The 23,326-nt window shown below is 44.9% G+C and overlaps 1 protein-coding gene across 1 annotated transcript in view; it reads left to right on the top strand.

Moving 5' to 3' along the window:
- LOC140721548 (NACHT, LRR and PYD domains-containing protein 3-like) overlaps nt 1–22,700 on the top strand; it is a 29,772-nt gene extending 7,072 nt beyond the window's left edge. The window contains exons 3-11 of the mRNA XM_073036372.1: nt 2,547–2,639; nt 3,786–3,940; nt 5,908–6,079; nt 6,178–6,243; nt 17,139–18,876; nt 20,782–20,868; nt 21,022–21,192; nt 21,348–21,515; nt 21,679–22,700. Of these exons, the coding sequence (XP_072892473.1) occupies nt 2,579–2,639; nt 3,786–3,940; nt 5,908–6,079; nt 6,178–6,243; nt 17,139–18,876; nt 20,782–20,868; nt 21,022–21,192; nt 21,348–21,515; nt 21,679–21,766 (2,706 nt within the window). The 5' untranslated portion in view covers nt 2,547–2,578 and the 3' untranslated portion in view covers nt 21,767–22,700. The remainder of the gene's footprint in view (nt 1–2,546; nt 2,640–3,785; nt 3,941–5,907; nt 6,080–6,177; nt 6,244–17,138; nt 18,877–20,781; nt 20,869–21,021; nt 21,193–21,347; nt 21,516–21,678) is intronic.
- Nucleotides 22,701–23,326: the final 626 nt, after the last annotated feature.

The following is a 23,326-nucleotide window of genomic DNA, read 5'->3' as shown; positions in this document are numbered from 1 at the left end:
TCCTTGTAAATCTCCTCTGCGCTCTCTCTATAACATCCATATAGTTTCCTGTAGTGAGGTAACCGGAACTGAACACTGTACTCCCAAGTGGAGTCTAATAAAGGTCTTATATAGCTGTAACATTACCTCACGCTCTTGAACTCAATCCCATGGCTGATGAATGCCAACACACCATATGCTTTCTTATCAACACTGTCAACGTGGGCAGCAGCTTTGAGTGTTCTATCGACATTAGCCCCAAGATCTCACTGATCCTCCACATTGCCAAGAGTCTTACCAATAATATTATATTCAGTCTTTAAATTTCATTTACCGAAATGAACCACTTCACGCTGATCAATGTTGAACTCCATCTGCCACTTCTCTGCCCAGTTCTGCACCTTATCGATGTTGCACTGTAACATCTGACAACCCTACAGACGATCTGCAACATTCCCAACTTTTGTGTCATCAGCAAACCTACTAACCCATCCTTCAGTTTCCTCATCCAGGTCATTTGTAAAAATCACAAAGAGAAGTCTCAGAACAAACCCAACGGAACACAGTTAGTCATCATCATCCATGCAGAATATCTACAAACACCGTTTTCCTTCCGTGGGCATGCCAGTTCTGGATCCACAAAGCAATGTCTCCTTTGGATCCCATACCTCATTATTTTCTGAATGAGCTTTCCATCAGGAACCTTAGCTAACCTCTTACTGAAATTCATATACAGTACTTCCACTGCTCTACCTTCATCGATGCGTTTTGTTACATCTTCAAATAATTCAATCAGGTTTATAAGGCATGACCTGCCCTCGGCAAAGCCATGCTGATTATGCCTAATCAGACTATGTCTCTCCAAATATTCATAAACCCTGCCTCTCAGGATCTTCTCCAAAAGTTGCCCACAACTGAAGTAAGACTCACTGGTCTATAATTTCCTGGGTTATCTCTACTCCCTTTCTTGAACAAGGGAACAATGTTTGCAACCTTCCAATCCTCTGGTACTTTTCCCGTCCCTATTGATGATGCAAAGATCATCGACAGAGTCTCAGCAATCTCCTCCCTTGCTTTCCAGAGTAGCCTGGGGTATACCTCATTCAGTCCCGGTGACTTATCGAACTTAATGATTTTCAAAAGCTCCAGCACATCCGCTTTCTTAAAGTCTATTTACTCAAGCGTTTTAGACCGCTGTAAGTAATCCCCACAACTTCCAAGGTCCTTTTCACATGAATACTGAAGCAAAGTCATCATTAAGTACCTCAGAATATTTTAACTGATCAGCAGATTGAGAAACATCTGTTGAGAATGTAGTGGTGAAATTTAACCAAACCAAGTTGCCGCTGCTGGTGACCCCACAGATTTCTTATATTTGCATGGCGTCCCCTCAGCTCCAATGATGATTGTTACAAATGTCGGTGATATGTATTCGATCCGTTATTAGCAATCAGCAAACATACAATCTTGAAGCGATGAAACTGAAGTGTACCCAAGTGTAAGTTCAGCGTATTTGAGAGAATAATAACAAAGTATATGACATCCGTCAGTCGGCAGCTGTGTACTGCATGGAACAAAGCAGAAGTATGTAACTGATTCCCTTAGCATTTACCACACCACCACTGATGCATAGTTACCATAAAAAACATCATAAATACACAACGCAGAATACAATGCTGATAGAGAACAGATACATGGGCTCCTACACACAGACTCAGCTCCGATACAGGGTCTTCCATCTGAAATATTAACATACTCTCTGTCTTGTTGAATAATTCCAGCATTTTGTTTTATTTATTTTGACGACTTTTCTCAACTGGCTGTTTTGGATGTATGGCATGTCGACATTGTGTTTAATAAGGTGTCATATAACTAACTATCTGATAATAGCCATTTGATATGCTCAAATAAATCTTAACCGAGTTCTGGTGCTAATAATGTTCTTAAAGTCCTGCCGGAAAAAAAAAAGAAAACTATAATGCTTCAGGACAATGCTATGGGCGAGATTGCATTGTTTAAGATGTCAGAGTGTTTCTCTATAGACTCAGATCATATATTGCCATAGGTGTCAATGGCAGGCGTTGTTCACTTGAAAGGAGATGGTGAGAATCAGGTGTGGCTGAGAAATCTGTATAATCTAGTGACGAGAGGAATAGAAGTCTCATCGTCAGCAGAAATGTTCCAACCCACACTGCTGTAACAGTTGTCCATAACGGCACCAGTGGTAGGAGGGCCAAAACAATGGGCACTGTCTGCTCAACCTGCCTTACCATTCCATTGACACGTCACTCCCGGTCCAGGGCACAAGATTGGCTCGAAAAAGGGAATTGCCTGCAATATAGGAAGTAGATACTCTGGAGAATCCCAGCCCATTGTACAATCCATGGAGAGTGCGGAAATGGACATTGTGTGACGGTGGGTGGATGGGCACAGGTGAATCAGGCCATGTCAAGGTTTCAGTAGATCGGCTCAAGATGTTTGGAAGTGTTTGCCTCAGTTTAAAAAAAACAGTGTTCTCCTTTAAACCTCAATTAATGTTTGACCCTCCTGTTATTTTTTTGTTACAGAACAGCAAAAACTGATCACACCTGTCCTCAAAATGGATCAATGTGTGAGCAGGGGAGGAGTTCCAGTGACGTCAACATCGGGAAGGGACACGGGTATGTTGGCGAATTATTTTAATTTATAAATATTCTGCTGATTCTGAATCAGACTTTAATTCAACATCGGCAATTCACAATGAAAACTGAGCAGAGAGGTGAGATGGGAGAGTTAACATCTCTGGGGGAAACACAGTCACCCGTGGAAGAAGTACAGTTACCGTCTGCTCCTGCTCCTCTAACAGATTGCGATGCACATTAAAATAGCGAGTTACTCCAGAAGACAAGACATTCTGCAGATGCTGAAAGTTTTGGGCAACACAAAGACACAAAATATTGGCGGAACTCAGCAGGTCAGGCAGCATCCATGGAGAGGAATAAACAATTAATGTTTTGGGCCAGGATCATAAGGAACAGAAAGTAATATGGCAATATCTAGAATTTCTGTCCCCTCATTTCCAGTCTGATGAAGGGCCTTGGCCCGAAACAGTTACTGTTCATTCTCCTCCGTAGATGCTGCCTGACATGCTGAGTACCTCCAGCATTTTGTGAGATATTCCAGAGATTTGCTGAGGAAGGGGTTGACTAGGCAGGCAGATAGTAACCCAGAGCAAAGCGGTGTTGATAGGCAGTAGGAAGAGAGTGATGTTCATGGCTCTCTTTATTCTCAGGAATTAGCTGAGTCCTTTCCAAGGACAGGTCCCAATTAAAGACGGTATATTCCTGGGGACAGGAAAGAGCAGCCTTCAACCACAGGAACTATACCCAATGCTCATCCATCCTCGTTCCGCACTACACCCTCCATCACCATCCCACATCCCTGTCCAACCCCTCACACCCATTCCTACTATCCCTCCTGCCCCTTTTTCCCTCGACCCCCCTCTTCTTTTAAACCCTTTCTTCCCTACCACTCCCCTTCCCTGTCCCCGTCACCCTACCACACTCACCCCCACTTTCCCCTACTCCTTGCTGTCTCCTCCACGCGCTCTCGGATTCCTTCTCTCCACCCCTCCCTCTCTCCCCTGCCCCTCACTCTCCTCCTCCATCTCCCCCTCCAGTCCCTTCCTTCTATCCCCGTCTCCCCCCCCCCCTTATATATTTCGTACCGTGTTTGTTGACCTGGAACTCCATCTTCAGGTTCCAGATAAAGTTGCTGACCCACAGGAGGTCGGTAATGCCTTTAATGTTCCTCATTTTCCTTCACAGTGATCACTGAGCTCCTGGCAAGCTGGGAGGGTTCCCAGCTGCTGCAGTTGACGGATTTCTACCGGGACAGGCTGGAGCAGGCGATGGAAGGAGGGGTGCACGGAGTGAGCCTGGCGTTAACGGCCGAGAATCAGTTCAGCGGAGAGGAACATCGGGTGAGTGGGAGGGAGAATGGGTTTGAATTTTCACACATCACAGGACTGATGGATGTTGGAACTCTGATTCATCGAATAATAAAGCATCAAAACAAATCAGAAATAAATGTATATAATTCTTAAAACTGTGAATCAGAAGCAATGATTGAAAGAGGTGTAAATTAACCCCATTGGCAGCTAAATGCTTAGAGTGAGATGAACAGGTAATATTTGAATGAGGTTGCAATAAATGAGAAACATAGAAAACATAGCAAAACAACCATTGCCGGCAGCCCATTCCACGCACTCACCACTCTCTGAGTAAAAAAACTTACCCCTGACATCTCCGCTGTACCTACTCCCCAGCACCATAAACCTGGGGCCTCTTATGGTAACCATTTCAGCCCTGCGAAAAATCTCCTGACTATCCACACGATGTGTGTGTGTGTGTGTGTGTGTGTGTGTGTGTGTGTGTGTGTGTGTGTGTGTGTGTGTGTGTGTGTGTGTGTGTGTGTGTGTGTGTGTGTGTGTGTGTACATATATATATATTTCTTAAAACTGTGAATCTGAAGCAATGAGTGAAAGAAGTGTAAATACACCGGTGGCGGCTGAATGTTCAGAGCGAGAGAAGCAGGAAACATTTGTATGAGGTTGCAATAAATGAGTTTAAATGGATGTGGAAACATAGAAAACCAACCGTTGCCAGCAGCCCATTCCACGCATTCACCACCCTCCTGTGGCAGCCTTTTCAGCCCTGGGAAAAAGCCTCTGACTATCCACACGATCAATGCCTCTCATCATCTTATACACGTCTATCAGGTCACCTCTCATCCTCTGTCGCTCCAAGTAGAAAAGGCCGAGTTCACTCAACTGTTTTCATAAGACAATCGTCACTATGAGTATGTGCAGAACAGCGGATGTGTTCAAGCTCACCTGTCAATCACACTTCCCTCTGCTCCTGCAGTGCACCGCTCAATGCCTGTTGTGGTTCTCGTACCGATGAGCGGCCCTCGCCTTATTGGAGAGTTAAAATGGAAATACGGCTGAGAATCAGTTCAGTGGAGAGGAATGTCGGATGAGTTGGAAGGAGAATGGGTTTAAATTTTCGCACATCAAAGCACCGATGGGTGTCGGAATTCTGACTTATTGGATATTAAATTAGATGAAGGAATAACTGCGAAATAAATACTGTACATACAATTATCAGTGATAGAAAGGGGTGAAAAGACCCCGCGGACTGGTGGGTAGCTGCTCAGTGTACAGACTGAGTTGAGCACGTAACAGTTGTGTGGTTGGGGTTGCAATATTAAATAGAAATATGATGGGATGTTTTATTTTGGGAAGACCGTGCAGGGTGACTGCAGAATGTCAGAGAGAACCGGGGCATCATCAGTGGGTGCCACAGGAGCTCGAGTGTGTTCTGTTCTGGGTGGAGATCATTCTGTTACAATCTGTAACTGCAAACAGTGTGGATCGGGGAATACTGCCATGTTGTAATGTGTAATCACTGAATAAATCTCCACTGGAAAAGGCAAAGGAAAGGCATCAGGTGTCAGCCGGTAATCCGCTGTCATGTTGGACACTGGCGGACTGAGGGGATGAATCGCATCATCTTTTCTGCAACTTCTCTGCGACTATTCGTTCCGTTATATAAAAAAAAACCCTCCTGACTTCTTTCTTCATCTGTGCTCGTTATTTTATGATTTCTGTTTTACACCGTCAAATCTGGTGAGGAATTATTTATGGATTTGGAGCCACGTGAATGAAGCGTTCACAGACCAGCCAGGATCTCATTGACTGGTGTATAAGGTTCACGGTGAATGTCCCTCCGTGTGCTCTGCACTCAGAATGTACAGTCCATGTCCAGACAGGATCAGTACCCGTCCGGATGACTGCTCAGTGTGATCCCGTTACAGAGCACATCATTTACTTCTCATTCTCTGTCTGAATCTGTCAGTCCCCAATATGTTCACTGTTACTCTTCACAGAAAATCTCTGATCTCGCTGATAAGGGAGAGCGGGCGGACAGTTCTAAACTCCTCCTGAGCCTGGTGATGGAGAAAGGATCCCGCGCCCGGAGGGTGATGTGGGAAACCTTTGTGAAAATGCGGATTGGTGTCCCAAAGCTGGACAAGATACTGAAGGAATTACAAATATATGGTGAGATTATATCAGAGATTAATTCAAATTTGGATTGAACACAGCACACTTTAAAACTTTACAAAAATGATTTCCTCAATTTGTTTAAATTCAAACAGGTTGTGATCCTTCCCATCGACCAATTCCCCCTCAACATTTACTAAAGGTTCTCAGTGAGCTGAAAGGTAAGTGAACATGCATTGAACATTGAAGAGCATAACACAAGAATAAGCCATTAGGTAAATAATATTGTGTCGAAGCAGCTATGAAATAAATCAAACAAACCTGAAGTCTAATCTCTCCTTTCTTCACAATGTCAACATGCCTCCATCTTCCTTACATCCATGTGTGTATCCAAAAAACACAGGAATCAGCCATTAGGCAAATAATACTGTGCGGAACCAGCTAAAAAGTAATTCAAACATGCCCAAATTCTAATCTCTCCTTCCTACACCATGTTCATCTGCCTCCATCTTCCTTACATCCATGTACCTATCCAAATGTCTCTTATAAGCCTCCGAGAATTTGCCTCTACCATCTTATCAGGCAGCGTGTTCCAGGCATCCACGACTGTCTAATTAAATAAAATATATCCCTCACATCCCCCTTAATCCACCCTTTCTCAACTTCATTGCAGGCCCTCTAGTAACAGGCATTTTAACCCAAGGAGACTGATTCCACTCTATCTAAGGTTCTTATAATGTTGTCATCCTGTGTCAGAGGTCCCTCAGCCTCCAATGATCCAGAGAAAACAACCTAAATTTATCCAGCCTCTCATGATATCAAATGCCCTCTGAACCAGGCAGCATCCTGATGAACCTCTTCTGCTCCCTCTCTAAAGCCTCAACATCCCTCCGGTAGTGGGGTGATCGGAACGGTACGCAGTGGCCCGGATGAGGCTGAAGCAGAGTTTATAAAGTTGAAAGTTGACCTCTGTTTCCATCAACGGTTGTAATTTGCGTCGGGAGGTTCAGTTGTTGAGCCACGAGGATCTGACCAGGTAAATACTGGCACTGTGACAGAGATCACAGTGACACACAGGGAAACGTGTTTGCTAGAGGGAGAATTTTCAATGGACATTTTGAGGAAAGAGGCAGAGATCTGGCGAGTTTGAGGAATGTGGTCACACCGCTCTGGGGACTGCAACTACAGATCCCCACCAGAGTCTGAGTGGAGAAGGGGGCGATCTGGGGAATGGAAAAAAAAACTTATATTTCTTCACACCAAAAAGTCAAAACCTTCTCTTGCCAGCCACTGCCCCGTCCTGAACAGCCTCATCCTTAACCATTTTCTAAACTCCCCCAGTTCCCGCAGATTATCTTTTCTTAGAGTTGGGCGTCCACTGAAGTTCCAGTCACAGAATAGTAATAATAGCATCACTTTAATTAGAAAAGCAGGTAACATCCCAACTGGTCTGTTCAACCACAGAGCAGCAGATGAACCCCGCTGTGTTCACATCTGCACTCCCTAGTGCAAACACTGCTGCAGTGTTAGAGAGGGTGAGACTGGGGGACATATTCCTCAGCTCAGTCCACAGAAGCTGAAATTCCTGTCTGCCGTTGTTGTGTGATGGACACTGTGGAAGGGTGAGAGATGGGAATTAGGACAGGGAAGCCGAGGGTTGTGGGATCACGGCAAGTAAGGTGCATAGGACTGAAAATATCTATAAATAATATTGCAATTAGTTAAATTGTGACCATCTGGATGGGAAGCTCACTACATCCATAAGCCCATCATGTCTGTGAAAATGGAGCCCGGGGCAGTGCATGGGCTCAGGAGATTGTAAGGCTTCATCATCGCAGACTGGTTGGATCACTCAACTGCCCATTAACAGAGGAGAGAGCGTAGGAAAAACAAATATAAAAAAAAACTTACTAATATTGCATCAGCCCATGTTTTATCTGATTATTCGAAGCTCTTAACATAAATATAAAGATTCTCGGCCAGAACCCTGGTTCAGTCTCCCTCATTTACAAGAACAAATCACAAAGATGATAATTTAAATATGGGACCAGAGATAGAGGGATCAGGAAGCTTACAAACTACTCATGTCTCTGACACCTCTGCTAATGCTGTTCCAGTCAACATCCGGTCAATGAAACCCCTCAGTTTCCCTGCATCATGGATTTGGTAAATCGCTACAAGCTTGTTCGTCAGGGCCACGGGAGGCAGAGAAGAGGGTCACGGCTAGGGGGAAGAGTCAGGTACTAGAGAGTTCCCCCGTGGCTGTAGCCCTTGACAATAAGAGCTCCTGTTTGAGTACTGTTGGGGGGGGGGGAACAGCCTACCTGGGAGAAGCGGTAGTGGCCATGTCTCTTACACAGAGTTTGGCCCTGTGACTCAGAAGGGTCGGGAAAGGAAGGAAGAGGAAGGCTGTAGTAATAGGGGACACGATAGTTATGGGGTCAGATAGGCGATTCTGTGGACGCAGTCAGGAGACCTGGATGTTGTTTGCCTCCCTGGTGCCAGGGTCCAGGATGCTTCTGATCGCGTTCAAGATACCCTGAAGTGGGAGGGTGAGGAGCCAGAGTTCGTTGTACATATAGGTACCAATGACATAGGTAGGAAAAGGGAAGAGGTCCTGAAAGGAGAATATAGGGAGTTAGGAAGGGAGTTAAGAAGAAGGATCACAAAGGTAGTAATCTTGGGATTACTGCCTGTGCCACTCAACAGTGAGAGTAGGAATGGAATGAGGTGGAGGATAATTGCGTGGCTGAGGGATTGGAGCAAGGGGCAGGGATTCAAATTTCTGGATCATTGGGAACTCTTCTGGGGCAGGTGTGACCTTGTACAAAAAGGTCAGGTTGCACTTGTATCCTAAGGGAACCAATATCCTGGCGGGGAGATTTGTTAAAGCTACTGGGGAGACTTCAAACTAGAATAGCTGGGGGCGGGGGTGTGAGAATCAAATTGAAGAGACTAGGAGAGAGGAGGTTAGTTCACAAATAGCGAAAGCTTGTAGACAGCGTGTGAGGGAGGATAGGCAGATGATAGAGAAGGAGAGCGCTCAGACCGAAGATGTAGGGGAGAAGGAAGAAAAAGAAGATAGTAAAGTTGTTTGCACCTTTAGGGATAAATAGAGAGTAAGAGGTGGAGAATTTCCTAAATGCATTATTTTAATGCTGGGAGCATTGTAAGAAAGGTGGATGAGCTTAGAGGAAATGATACTTGGACACTTGATACTTGGAAATAGGATGTTGTAGCTCTTAGTGAAACATGGTTGCAGGAGGAGTGTGATTGGCAACTAATTATTCCTGGATTCCTTTGCTTCAGGTGTGACAGAACCTGAGGGGCAAGGGGAGCGGTGTTGCATTGCTTGTCAGAGAAAATATTACAGCGGTGCTTTGGCAGGATAGATTAGACGGTTCATCTAGGGAGTCTGGGTGGAATTGAGGAATAGGGAAGGTGTAGTAACACTTATAGGGTGTGTATTATAGATCACCTAATGGGGAGCGATAATTGCAGGAGCAAATTTGCTTGAAGATAGAAGATATTTGTAGTAAGCACAAGGTTGTGATTGTGGAAGATTTTAATTTTCCACACATAAGTAGGGAAGCCCATACTGTAAAAGGGCTGGATGGTTTGGAGTTTGTAAAATATGTGCAGAATAGTTTGCCTTTTGCAGAAAAACATAGAGGTACAAACTAGAGAAGGGGCAGAGTTGGATCTCTTGTCGGGGAATGAGATATGTCAGGTGACGGAGGTATGTGTTGGGGAGCACATTGGGTCCAGTGATTACAATGCTTTTAGTTTTAATACAATTATGAAGAAAGATTGGACTGGACCCAGGGTTGTGATTTTTTATTGGAGAATGGCTAACTTTGAGGAGATGCGACAGGATTCAGAAGGAGTGGATTGGGATAATTTATTTTATGGGAAGGATGTAATAGAAATATGGAGGTCATTTAAAGGTGTAATTTTGAGGGTACAGAACCTTTATATTCCTGTTAGGTTGAAAGGAAGGGCTAAAAGTTTGAGAGAGCCATGGTTTGCAAGTGATATTGGAAACTTGGTTCGGAAAAAGAGAGAGATCTACAATAAGTATAGGCAGCATAGAGTAAATGAGTGCTAGATGAATATAAAGAATGTGAAATTAATCTTAAGAAAGAAATTAGAAAAGCGAAAAGAAGATATAAGGTTGCTGTGGCAAATAAGGTGAAATTAAATCCAAATCGTTTCTACAGTTATATTAATAGCAAAAGGATAGTGAGGGATAAAATTGGTCCCTTAGAGAATCAGAGTGAACAACTATGTGTGGAGCCGAAAGAGATGGTGGAGATTTTGAACAATTTCTTTTCTTCGGTATTCACTAAGGAGAAGGTTATTGACGTGTGTAAGGTAAGGGAAACAATTAAGGTAGTTATGGAAACTATGATGATTAAAGAAGAAGTACTGGCGCTTTTAAAGAATGTAAAAGTGGATAAGTCTCTGGATCCTGACAGGTTATTCCTTAAGACGTTGAGTGAAGTTAGTGTAGAAATAGTCGGGGCTCTGACAGAAATATTTCAAATGTCATTAGAAACGGGGATGGTGCCCGAGGATTGGCGTATTGCTCAGGTGATTCCATTGTTTAAAAAGGGTTCTAAGCGTAAACCTAGCAATTATCGGCTGTAAGTTTGAAGTCAGTAGTGGGTAAATTAATGGAAAGTATTCCTAGAGGTGGGACATATAATTATCTGGATAGACAGGGTCTGATTCGAAACAGTCAACATGGATTTGTGCGTGGACGGTCATGTTTGACAAATCTTATTAAATGTTTCGAAGAGGTTACTAGGAAAGTTGACGAGTGTAAAGCAGTGGATGTTGTCTATATGGACCAGTAAGACCTTTGACAAGCTTCCACACGTAAGGTTAGTTGGGATGTTTCAGTCGTTTGGTATTAATATTGTAGTAGTAAAATGGATTCAACAGTGGCTGGATGGGAGATGCCAGAGAGTATTGGTGGATAACTGTTTGCCAGGTTGGAGGCCGGTGACTTGTGGTGTGCCTCAGGGATCTGTACTGGGTCCAATGTTGTTTGTCATATACATTAATGATCTGGATGATGGGGTGGTAAATTGGATTAGAAAGTATGCAGATGATACTAAGATAGGTGGCATTGTGGATAATGAAGTAGGTTTTCAAAGCTTGCGACAAAATTTAGGCCAGTTAGAAGAGTAGGCTGAGCGATGGCAGATGGAGTTTAATGCTGATAAGTGTGAGGTGCTAAATTTTGGTAGGACTAATCAAAATAGGACATACATGGTAAATAGTAGGGCGTTGGGGAATGCAGTAGAACAGACCGATCTAGGAATAATGGTGCATAGATCCCTGAAGGTGGAATGTAATGTGGATAGGGATGTGAAGAAAACTTTTGGTATGCTGGCCTTTATAAATCAGAACATTGAGTATAGGAGTTGGGATGTAATGTTAAAATTGTATAAGGCATTGGTGAGGCCAAAATTGGAGTATTGTTTACAGTTCTGGTCACCGAATTATAGGAAAGATGTCAACAAAATAGAGAGAGTACAGAAGAGATTTACTAGAATGTTACCTGGGTTTCAGCACCTAAGTTACAGAGAAAGGTTGAACAAGTTAGGTCTTTATTCTTTGGAGCGTAGAAAGTTGAGGGGTAATTGATAGAGGTATTTAAATGTATGAGGCGGATGGATAGAGTTGACGTGGATAGGCTTTTTCCATTGGGAGTCGGGGAGACTCAAACAAGAGGACATGAGTTGAGAGTTAGCGGGCAAAAGTTTAGGGGTAACACGAGGGGGAACTTCTTTACTCAGAAAGTAGTAACTGTGTGGAACGAGCACCCAGTAAAAGTGGTAGAGGCAGGTTTAAATTATCATATAAAAATAAGAAAATTGGATAGGTATATGTACGGGAAAGGAATGGATGGTTTTGGACTGAGTGCAGTTCCGTGGGACTAGATGACAGGAAGCATTCGGCACGGACTAGAAGGGCCGAGATGATTTGTTTCCGTGCTGTAATTGTTATATGGCTATGTGGTTACTATTCCTCATGTTGCTTGCCGAGGGAACAGACATGACAGTGAAATTCCCACACCCATTTCTGAATATGAAACAGATACACTTCCTGATTATTGAACAACTTCATTTCTACCATTGTCACATTCTCTAAAGTAAATATGTCCACAATCGATGTTTTCCTGCCCTCGCTATCGCAGCCGAATACATTCAACGGAGACCCCACATACGCCTGACAGGGTCCTGACACACTGTGAGACCCCACACACCTCTGACAGAGTCATAGATACATAGAAAACTTTCAGCACAATACAGGCCCTTCGGCCCACAATGCTAAGCTGAACATGTCCTTACTTTAGAAATTACCTATGGTTACCCATCGCCCTCTATTTTTCTAAGCCCCATGTAACCATAATACAGAATATTATGAACTTATCACTTGGCTGGAGAAGTCTGAACACAGAATCTGAGGTACTAAGTTACATTTGTTTTCCAAATCAATTACGATTGATTTTCATAGATACAACTATATCTGAGTCAATACTATCAAAATGTGATAATGAAGTTATCAATACCTTTCTCATGTGGAAGGCGATTCTAATGTGAATGGACCTGACTATAAAACACAACTAATTTTTCTCAGCACCCTGACACACAATAATTAATTTTAATTTGATCCCCTTTTCACTTTTGATCTTTGACTGCAGTGTTTCAATTACATTTATGAAATGGTAATGTGATTGTTTCATAATTATATTGATCAAACAGCCAATGGTAGAAAGTGATCAAAAATTGAAAGTTTATATCAGTCCTAATTTAAAAAAAAACATGAATGAGACTAGTGTTGCAGATTCATGTAATTAAGTTATGGAAAGCATGTATACTCTATTTGTCCTTGAGCACTTTTTAAACACCTTTTTTTGTCAATGTACAGTACTTCCACAGTGCTGATAGACAGTTCCCAAGGATGGGGGAAGATTAATTAATGGGTAAATATGGGTGAATTGAAAAAATATCTACAGTTGACGAGCTTGCTACCCGTAGATGGCGTTATGAGTTTGGAAGGTACGTAAAGTGCCTATAAATAGTATTCACTCTCTTGGCAGTTTTCATGTTTTATTGTTTTACAACACTGAATCACAGTAGACCTTTTTAACAACGATCAACAAAAAAACATAGAAATCTACAGCACATTACAGGCCCTTTGGCCCACAAAGTTGTGCCGACCATATAACCTACTCTAGAAACTGCCAAGAACTTCCCTACCGCATAGCCCTCTGTTTTTCTAAGCTCCATGTACTATCTAAGAGTCTCTTAAAATACCCTATTATATCTGCGTCTGCAACTGTCGCTCTCAGTGTATTCCATGCACCCACCAATCTGTGTGGAAAAACCTACCCCTGACCTCTTCCTTGTAACTAATTCTAAGCACCTTAAAACTATGCCTCCTTGTGTTAGCCATTTCAGCCCTGGGAAAGAGTATCTGGTTATCCACATGATCGATGCCTCTCATCATCTCGTACAACTCTATAAGGTCAGCTCTCATCCTCTGTTGGTCTATCACAAGTTCACTTAACCTATTCTCATCAGGTATGCCCTCCAATCCAGGCAACATCTTTGTAAACCTCCTCTACACGCTGGTCCTGACACACTGTGAGACCGCACATACCCCTGGCAGGGTCCTGTCACACTGTGAGACCAGATCTTATCAGGGAGATTAATCTAATTGAACCCTTAGGAGGCAACTAGGTACTGCATAAAAGAAAAGGAAACGCAATGTAATGTAGCAAAAGTGAGTGGGAAGTTAGTTGATTGGGAAGCTTTGAAAATCTAATAAAAGGCAACAAAAAACATAAAAAGCATAAAGAAGGGATGAAGGCAAAAGAATTGAAATTATCGGGGAACACACAGAAAATGATGGAGAGACTCAGCAGACCAGGCAGCATCGATGGAGAAAGTACAGTCAACATTTCGGGCCGAGAACATCCGGTGGGACTGGAGGAAAAAAAAACGCTGAGGAGTTGGTTTGAAAGGTGGAGGGTGGGGTGGGAGGGGAGAGAGAACCGCCAGGCGATATATGAAACTTGGAGGGGGAGGGATGAGCAAAGAGCTAGGAAGTTGGTTAGTGAAGGAGTCCGAAGGCCATGGAAGAAAGGAGAAAGGGGCTGGAGAGAGCACCAGAGGGAGGCGTAGTTGATCTCGGTGTGGCCTCTTGTATTTCGGTGAGACCCCACGTAGATTGAAAGACCGTTTCACCGAGCATCTATGCTCTGTCCGCCAGAACAAGCGGGATCTCCCTGTGGCCACCCATTTTATTCCCACTTCCCATTCCTGTCCCGATACGTCAGTCCAAGGTCTCCTTCAATGTCGGGATAAGGCCACACTCAGGTTGGAGGAACAACACCTTGTGTTCCGTTTGAGTAACATCCAACCTGATGGCATGAATATCGATTTCTCAAACTTCCAGTAAAGGTTGCTCTCCCCCTTCACCGTTCCCCATGCACTCGTACTTCTCACCTCCCTCTGGTGCACCCCCCCGAACCTTTTCTTTCTTCCAGGGTCGTCTGTCTGTCAAGAATCAACTTCCTAGCTCTTTGTGTCATCCCTTCCCCTCCACGTTTCACCTATCGCCTGGTATGTATCTCTCTCCTCCACCCACCCCCACCTTCCAAATCTACTCCTCAGCTTTTTGTCTCTGGTCTTGCCGAAGGGTCTCGGCCCGAAACGTCAACTGTTCCACAGATGCTGCCTGGCCTGCTGAATTCCTCCGGCATTTTGTGTGTGTTGCTTGGATTTCCAGCGTCTGCAGATTTCCTCTTGTTTGTGAAATTATAGGCCAGTTAGCCTAACCTAAGTGATTGGGAAACTGTTGGAGTCTATACATTATTTTAAATTACAATGATTGCACATTGCACATTCAGATGCAGACGTAATGTAAAGATTTTTACTCCTCATGTATGTGAAGGATGTAAGAAATAAAGTCAATTCAATTCAATTCAATTATTAATGTTCAGGTTTCGAGGTATTTGGAGCCTAATGATAAAATGTCAAAGTCAGTATAGTTTATATGAAGGGAAATCGTGCTTTACGAATTTGCTAGAGTTCTTTGAGTAAATTCCAAATAAGGTGGACTCAGGAGAGGCAGTGGATGTCATTTACTTGGATTTTCAGAAGGTGTTTGATGTGTTGCATTACATGATATTAAGGTTGCTTAATAATATAAAATCCGATAGCGTTACAGGAATGTTACTGGCATGGATAGTAAAATGGATGGCAGGCAGGAAGCAAGAAGTGGGAATAAAATGAACCTTTTTTGTTTTGCTGCCGGTGACTGGTGGTCTTCCTCAGGGATCAGTATTGGGACCGCTACTTTTCACATTGTTTGTCAATGATTTAGATAATGGAATTGATGGCTTTATGGCAAACTTTGTTGATGATACTAAGATAGGTGAAGGGGTAGTTAGTGCTGAGGAAGCAATGCGATTGCAGCAAGACTTTGACAAATTAGAAGAATGGGCAAAATGTGGCAGATGGAATACTGTGTTGGAAAATGTATGACAATGCATTTTGGTAAAAGGAATAATAGTGCAGACTGTTATCGAAATGAGGAGAATGTTCAAACATCGCAGTTTAATGTGGCATCATGCTGGCACCAACGCTGTGGGCTGAAGGGCCTATTCCTGTGCTGTTCTGTGTTCTATGCAGGTCCTGTGACAGCTGAAATCCTGAACCACCTGCTACCGAAATTCCTCGGTCTCTGCTCTCTTCTGCAGCACCCGACCTGTAATCGGCATGGTTTTCAAACTTGTATTTAACATCACAGACCAGTAGCATCTCCCCTTTCTCCCCTTTCCATAGACGTTGTCTGACCTGTACTCACATCTGCACTCCCGTCCTTCTACAGCTGTGCTGCAGAGGGCAGACGAGCATATTGCATAACTGTGGCGGACTGGAAGGCTCCACAACCGGTAGTCAAAACTGTCCAACGCATCACCGGCATCCCCAGCCTACCTTCCATCGGGGACGTATATACAGAAAGGCTCCGGTAAAGGGACAGGGGCTTCAGGAAGGATCCCACCTATCCTGCCTGTGAGCTGTTCGCCCCTCTCCCATGAGGGAGGAAGCTACGTAGCATCCACAGCAGGACCACCAGACTTAAAGTCAGTTACTTTCCTCAAGCAGTAAGACTGATCAACACCTCCAATGACTAAGCCACCCCTCCACAACTAACAACCCCCTCCCCAACACCAGCACGGTTTTTAAAATTGTCTGTCAAAACCACCTGAGTTCAGAGTGACTCCTGTATCGAGCGCATTTATATTTATTGTGTTTTTCATTGCGTTCTTTATCTGAGTTTCTGTGCTGCATCAGATCCGGAATAATAATTATTTCCTTCTCCTTTACAATTGCGTATCTTGAAACTTGAATCTGTTGAGTATTTACAACACATACTCTTTCAGAGACACGACACTGCAGATCCGCCGTCTCAAACCATTTTCTGGAAGAACTCAGTGAGCTGAGCAGCGTCTGTGATGATGGATTGGGGCGGGAGGGATGTGTCAAAATGCTGACTGTCTCAATCTCCTGAACAAGACATTGACATTTTCTCCCCCAATCACCCTTGATCTTTGGATTACACTTTGTTGATCACAGTGCACATGCTGATCAACAAATACACTTTGTACGTTGAATCAGTGATGGTGGGAGGGGGAGCTGTGATTCTCCTTTGACAGAATGCTCGCTACCCTTTACTCCATCTCCCCACGCACCATATCAGCACTGGGGAATAAACGTTTCTTCCAGAGGAACAATAATAACTGTGGCTGTAGTGAGATGTTGTCCAGTACGGGACAGTCGGGGTCAGTAAACTACGAGGTAAATACTCACCTTCACAACACAATTAATGTGGAAATGTGATAATCTGATATTTATCTAGACCAGGCCTCTCTGGCCAGTCAGGGGTCTGTTAATCAAATTTATTCTACTGTACGAACATCCATTGATGAATCCAATTAATGCAATAGCTGTGAGCTAACTCGTGTGTGCTTAAATACTGAGTTCTGAGTTGAGGCATCTAACAGCTTGTCCACTGTCTGTTCCCATGGAAGATGTTCAACAGAAACACAAGGAGACTCTGCGGGCACAAACTGAAACACTGAGAGTGAACACGATCCTGATGAGGGAGAAGGTGAAGGTTTTCCAGCTGGTTGATCGATACGCTGAGCTCACGGTCATTTCTACTGTTCGAGATCGGACACTGGTGGAACATGAGCTGCTGGCAAGAAACAGAGACCACGAGGAGTGGAGAGAACAGCAATTCTGCAGAGAGCTGGAGAAAATCCGGACGGATCAGTTGTTCCAGAGCACCTTTTCCCGGTGTAACTCTGAATCTGGGAGTTCGGCAGCAGTGGCCGGAGACCCAGGGATCGGGAAAACAACAATGGTACAAAAGATTGTTTATGACTGGGCCACGGGGAAAATATACCAACAGTTCCAGTTTGTCTTCAGTTTCAAATTCCGGGATTTAAACTCTATTAACCACAGAATAAACCTGACAGAACTCATTCTGGATCAGTATCCTTACTTTGCGAATATCCTGAGAGAGGTCTGGAAAAACCCAGCGGGATTGCTGTTTATATTCGATGGTTTGGATGAACTCAATGACAGAACCGATTTTGCTGACAGTCGGAGAGGCACAGAACCTTGGTCCACATGCACAGATCCGGAATTCAAGTGCAAGGTGTTTGATATTGTGTGCAGTTTAATCCAGGGCAAGCTGCTCCCAGGATGTTCAGTGCTGGTGACCACCCGCCCCACTGCGTTACATTTATTGGAAAAGGCTGAGATCAGTATCCGGGCTGAAATCCTGGGATTTTCTGGTGAGGAACGGAAGAAATATTTCTTCAGGTATTTTGAAGATCAGACGGTGGTGGCAGCTGTTTTCAAACATTTGAAGGAGAACGAGATCCTGTACACCATGAGCTACAACCCCTCCTACTGTTGGATCCTCGCACTGGCACTGGGCCCCTTCTTCACACAAAGAGCCAGGGACCCACAGCGAGTGCCCAAGACCATCACCCAACTATATTCCTACTATATTTACAACATCCTGAGAAACCACGGCCGTGAGATTGAGAACCCCCGTGATGTGTTTCACAGGGTTGGTCAGATGGCCTTCAGAGGGGTGTCCGATAAGAAGATTGTGTTTACAGATGGAGATTTGATCAACTACAATCTGCAGCCTTCCCAGTTCCTGTCCGGGTTCCTGATGGAGCTTTTGGAGAGAGAGGATTCTGCCCGGAGCGTGGTGTACACATTTCCGCACCTCACCATCCAAGAGTTTGTAGCTGCAGTCGCACAATTCCTGAATCCACATCCCGGGGATATCCTGAAATTCCTCACTGGAGCCCACAATACCACAGATGGGCGATTTGAGGTATTTCTCCGTTTTGTTGCTGGACTCTCTAACCCAATGACAGCTCGGGGCCTGGAGGAGTTTCTGGGTCCATTTCCTCATCAAACAACCTGCCGGGTGATTGACTGGGTGAAGGAGGCGGTTAAACTCCAGATAAAGATCTCTGCTGGTGCAGATGATACAAGGAACCTCCTGAACACATTTCACTACCTGTTTGAGTCTCAGAATACTGGACTAGCTCAGGCCGCACTGGGATCTGTGAAAAAACTTCCATTCAGTGAAATGCGACTGTCCCCGATTGACTGCGGGGTCCTGTCTCATGTCATCGGATTCTGTGATACAATAAAACACCTTGATTTTTGGAACTGCCGCATTCAGTTTGAAGGAATACAGCGGCTGGGACCGGGGCTACACAAGTGCCAGGAGTTGAGGTAACCAGATTTCTGTCTCACTCTGAAATCTGAAATTGTTCCATTGTGTTGTTTGAATGCGAAGGAAATTGGGTAAAATCGGAGTAAATAAGATTGCGAAAAATTGTGACAAATGACCAGGGGACCGGTCAGTAATTCCACAGGGACAGAAGGGTTCTGTGGTTCTTTCTGATGGGATTTGGAGACTCCATCAGATCATGAACAACAGTCATTCGTTTAATTGTAGTAAATCACAGGATTGGCAGTGTTTCTCGCTCCCTGTGACACGTCCATTTACATTGTTCCTTCTCAGTGTTAATGACAACTAGACCGACACAAACTGTAAGCGGGTGTGTAGGAACTTCCCACTGACAAGAGAGTGTGAGCTGTCTTTCCCAGTGAGAGCTTTAGAAATGCTGCTGTGAGTTTGTCCTCCTCTGACCTTCCCTGTGAGAGACTATCTCCATCACCCCACCTGTGTGACTTTTCTCGATCACCGCTACCCAGTCACCAAGTGGGCATCTGTTCTCCTGATTGTGGACCTCAGTTTAGACCAATCTCTACCGAGGAACTACTTCCGCATCAGCTCCTCTTGTGGGAGCATCTTTTCTCAACACTATACTCCTGTGGTATCTCTGTGCACACTTCTATTCCCACCGTTCGACCTCTCTGCATAAGTCCATTCCTCCTGTGCATTCATTTCTTCCTATCCTTCTGTCGGGTCTCACTTTCCCACCCCATTTCCCCCATGGGGGCTTCTCTTCCCACCCCCGTTCCCCTGTGGTATCTCTCTTCCTCATCCCCATTCCTGCTGTGGGTTTTCTCTTCTCCTTCCCCCTATGGGATCTCTCTTCCCCACCCCCTTTCCTCCGTGTGTGGTCTCTCTTCCACTTCTCTCTTCCTTCTGTGGGGCTCTCTCTTCCCCATCCACTTCCTGTTGTCAGCTCTCTTCCCCGTCCTCCTCCCCTTGTGATATCTCTAATCTCCACCCCCATTACCCTTGTGGAACTCTTCTCGAATCCCCTTCCTCCGGTGGGATCTCAATTCCCTCTCCCCATTCGTTCTTTTGGATCTGTCTTCCCCATCTCGTTCCTCCAGTGGGATCATTATTCCCTAACTCCTTCTTCCTGTCGGGATCACTTCCCCATCCCCTTTCCTCTGTCGGGTTCTCCCTTGCTCATTCCCTTCCTCCTGTGGGGATCACTTCCCCATCCCCCTTCCTCTGTCAGGTTCTCCCTTGCTCTTTCCCTTCCTCCTGTGGGGATCACTTCCCCATCCCCTTTCCTCTGTCGGGTTCTCCCTTGCTATTTCCCTTCGTCCTGCGGGGTTCTCTCTTGCCCATCCCCATCCCTCCAATAGGAATCTCTCTTCCGCATTCCGCTTTCTCCTCTCGAGTCTCTCTTCCCCATTCCCATTACTGCTGTGTAGAATCACTGTTCCCCACCTCCTTCATCCTGTGGGATCTCTCTTCCCCATCTCCCTTCATCCTCTCGGGATTACTCTTCCTCGTTCCCCATCACCCTATGGGGATCCCTGTTCCTCGTTCCCCTTCCTCCTGTGGGGATCATTTTTCCCAGCACTTTTCCTGTGGTGCGGGTCTCTGCGCGCATCTCCCATGGAGATTTTCCCACCCACAATTCTTCCTCTCAGAGGGACGATCTCTCACCCTTCAACCCTGGCCCTTCCGAGATTCTCATATCAGCAACACTATTGTAACTGTTGGGGAAGGAGACAGAATATGGGAAATTACAGAGTCACATTGACAGTAAATTACTGACATTCAGTAGTGAAATTTGACAGTAGTGGGAATCCCAATCAATGATATACTGAAGCGTTTCATGTTTCCAGAAATATCCGAATGAAAGATATTCCCTCATACCCACGGTTTCAATCTCTTTGTTCATTAGTTTTTCTCTTTGCGTTTAGACTTGCGGGTAATGACCTGGGAGATTCAGGAGTGAAACTGGTGTCTACGGCTCTGAGGAACCCGGAGTGTAAAATACAGAAACTGCGGTAAGTACCAGACTGTTGGAGATTGTGTTTACAGTTACTGGGTGTCAGAAATTGAACATCAAGCTGATCAGTAATTGTGTTACTGATAAACACTGGGGATTTCCGATGTCTCCTGTCTGTGTGTCCTTCACTCTCACTCTCTCTCAACCCCAGGCTGAACGATGTTGGCCTCACAGGTTCTGGTGCCGAGGATCTCGCCTCCACTCTCAGTGCAAACTGTACACTTACAGAGCTGAACCTGAGTACTAATAAACTGGGAGATTCAGGAGTGAAACTGATGGCTGAGGCTCTTGGAAACCCGGAGTGTAAAATACAGAAACTGTGGTAAGTACTAGACTGTGGGAGTTTGTGTTTACAGTCACTGCGAGTCTGACATTTGACATTGATATGATCAGTAATTGTGTTACAGATAAGCACCAGGGATTTGTATCGTCTCCTGTCTCTCTGTGTCCTTCACCCTCACTCTCTCTCATCTCCAGGCTGTGGAAAGTTGGTCTCACGGATTCTGGTGCCGAGGATCTTGTCTCGGCTCTCAGTGGAAACCAATCACTGACGGAGCTGGACCTGAGATTAAACTCGCTTACGGACCGATCTGTCCCTGCTATCCGTCGCCTAATACTGACCGTCCCAAGTCTGGCCTATATTGAGTGAGTATTCTTGTTAATGCTCAGTGTGATAAAATATCAGTGGATCCGCGGGTTCACCGGTGATATTTGTTTGTCAGCGTTGTTGAAATATTAACCCCAGCCCGCTGTTAGAGTCACTGTTGTATCATTTGGTTATTTCCCTGTATTCTTCCCTCTGTTTCAGGCTGTGGAGAAATCACTTCAGTGAGACTGGGGAGATGGAACTGAAGTCTCTGCAGGAACTCAGACCTGGACTGACAGTGAACTTGTGAACATCTGAATGAGTGAACAACCCCACCCAAGGGATGGGGACATTTTGGTCGATTCCTCACCATCCCCTTTAACGACAATGCTTCAGGTTTAATTCCCAATGGTTCTAACGGGTCACGTTTCCAACGAAGCACTCTCTGATGTTGGAGATGTTACCGCAGGCATGTAATTCCGCTTTGTGCCCAGCGGCGCTATTTCTGCTGGATGTCCCGGTCCGAGAGTTCATTTAAGTGAGGCCTTGGGGAAATACACCGATAGAAGAGGCGGGGCTCAGTCTGGGACACCAGTGTCTGGGATGGGATTATCCTGAGAGAGAACACTTTTGCTCACTATGCTGAGGACAATACATTTAGAAGTCCGGCCGACGTAATGATGTTAAATTGATAAATACCTTGGTAGCGACCCTAGAACTGCAGCGATCTCGGACACTGTCCTGAGATGTGATTTTATAATCATCGGTTTCCTGAAGCGGAGTGATGGTGAGAAACGGGACTGATTATTCCATCTGTTACTCGTTGTTACTGGTCAGTTAATTGTGTGTGACTCTTGAGTGAATCAGGAACAGCTTATTTATTTCCGCAAGTTAGCAGGTTACACGTTGTTTAATTTACATTTACATTTGTCATGTGTGTTGGCGCGTGGCCTAGTGGGCAAGGCATCAGACTAGTAACCTGAAGGTCACTGTTTCGAGCCTCAGCTGAGGCAGCGTGTTTGTGTCCTTGAGCAAGGCACTTAACACATTGCTCTGTGGCACCGGGGCCTAGTGCCCTTCCCTTCCCTTGGACAACATCGGTGGCGTGGAGAGGGGACGGCTTGCAGCCTGGTCTCCCATCAAAAAACCCTGGAAAAGAAACCTTCCAAGGCGCAAATCCATGGTCTCATGAGACTAACGGATGACTATTATTATGATGAAATCAATAAACTGCTGTAATTTGATTTGTGTTGGACTTGATTTGAGTTTGCTCGGGAACCCCATCACCCACAGCGATCCAGAGCTTCTCGCAGAGGCACAGCTGAGGCGGAGGGAGGTTTGCTACCCAGGATCACGTAACCCCCACAGCACCCACGCTGATCCCGCGCTTTCCTCGCCCCTGTCCCCCTCACACTTTCATTGTTCCCGCCCCCACTCTTTCCTCGCTCTCGCTACCGCGCTTTCTTCCCGTCCGCCCCGCGCTCCCAAACGCTGTCCACGTCTTAAACACAACACAGCCTAAACCCCGTCTTTTCTGCCATCCCTTTGCCTATCTGATAGTCCCTTAAATGTCTTGAATGTATCTGCCTCAATCACCACGCTCCGCAGTGCTTCCAGACACATGCATCTTTTTGTAGAAATAAAATATCCCCCGAAACCTTTTTCCACACCGTAACCTTGCCTATCTTAACATCTCTTAAAGGTTCCCAATGAATCTGCCTCTATCACCACCCCACACCAGCAGTCTGTGTAAAAAAAAAACCCTGCACCTCACATGTCCTTTGGAATTACCCCCATCTCACCTTTAAAATGTGCCCTCTGTTATTTGACATTTCAACCGTGGGGAAAATACTGTCTGTCTGGTAGATCC

Source organism: Hemitrygon akajei, unplaced genomic scaffold, assembly GCF_048418815.1.
Source record: "Hemitrygon akajei unplaced genomic scaffold, sHemAka1.3 Scf000057, whole genome shotgun sequence".
NCBI lineage: Eukaryota > Metazoa > Chordata > Chondrichthyes > Myliobatiformes > Dasyatidae > Hemitrygon > Hemitrygon akajei.
Note: the sequence above shows the minus strand (reverse complement) of the source record. Positions and strands in the feature narration are given on the sequence as shown.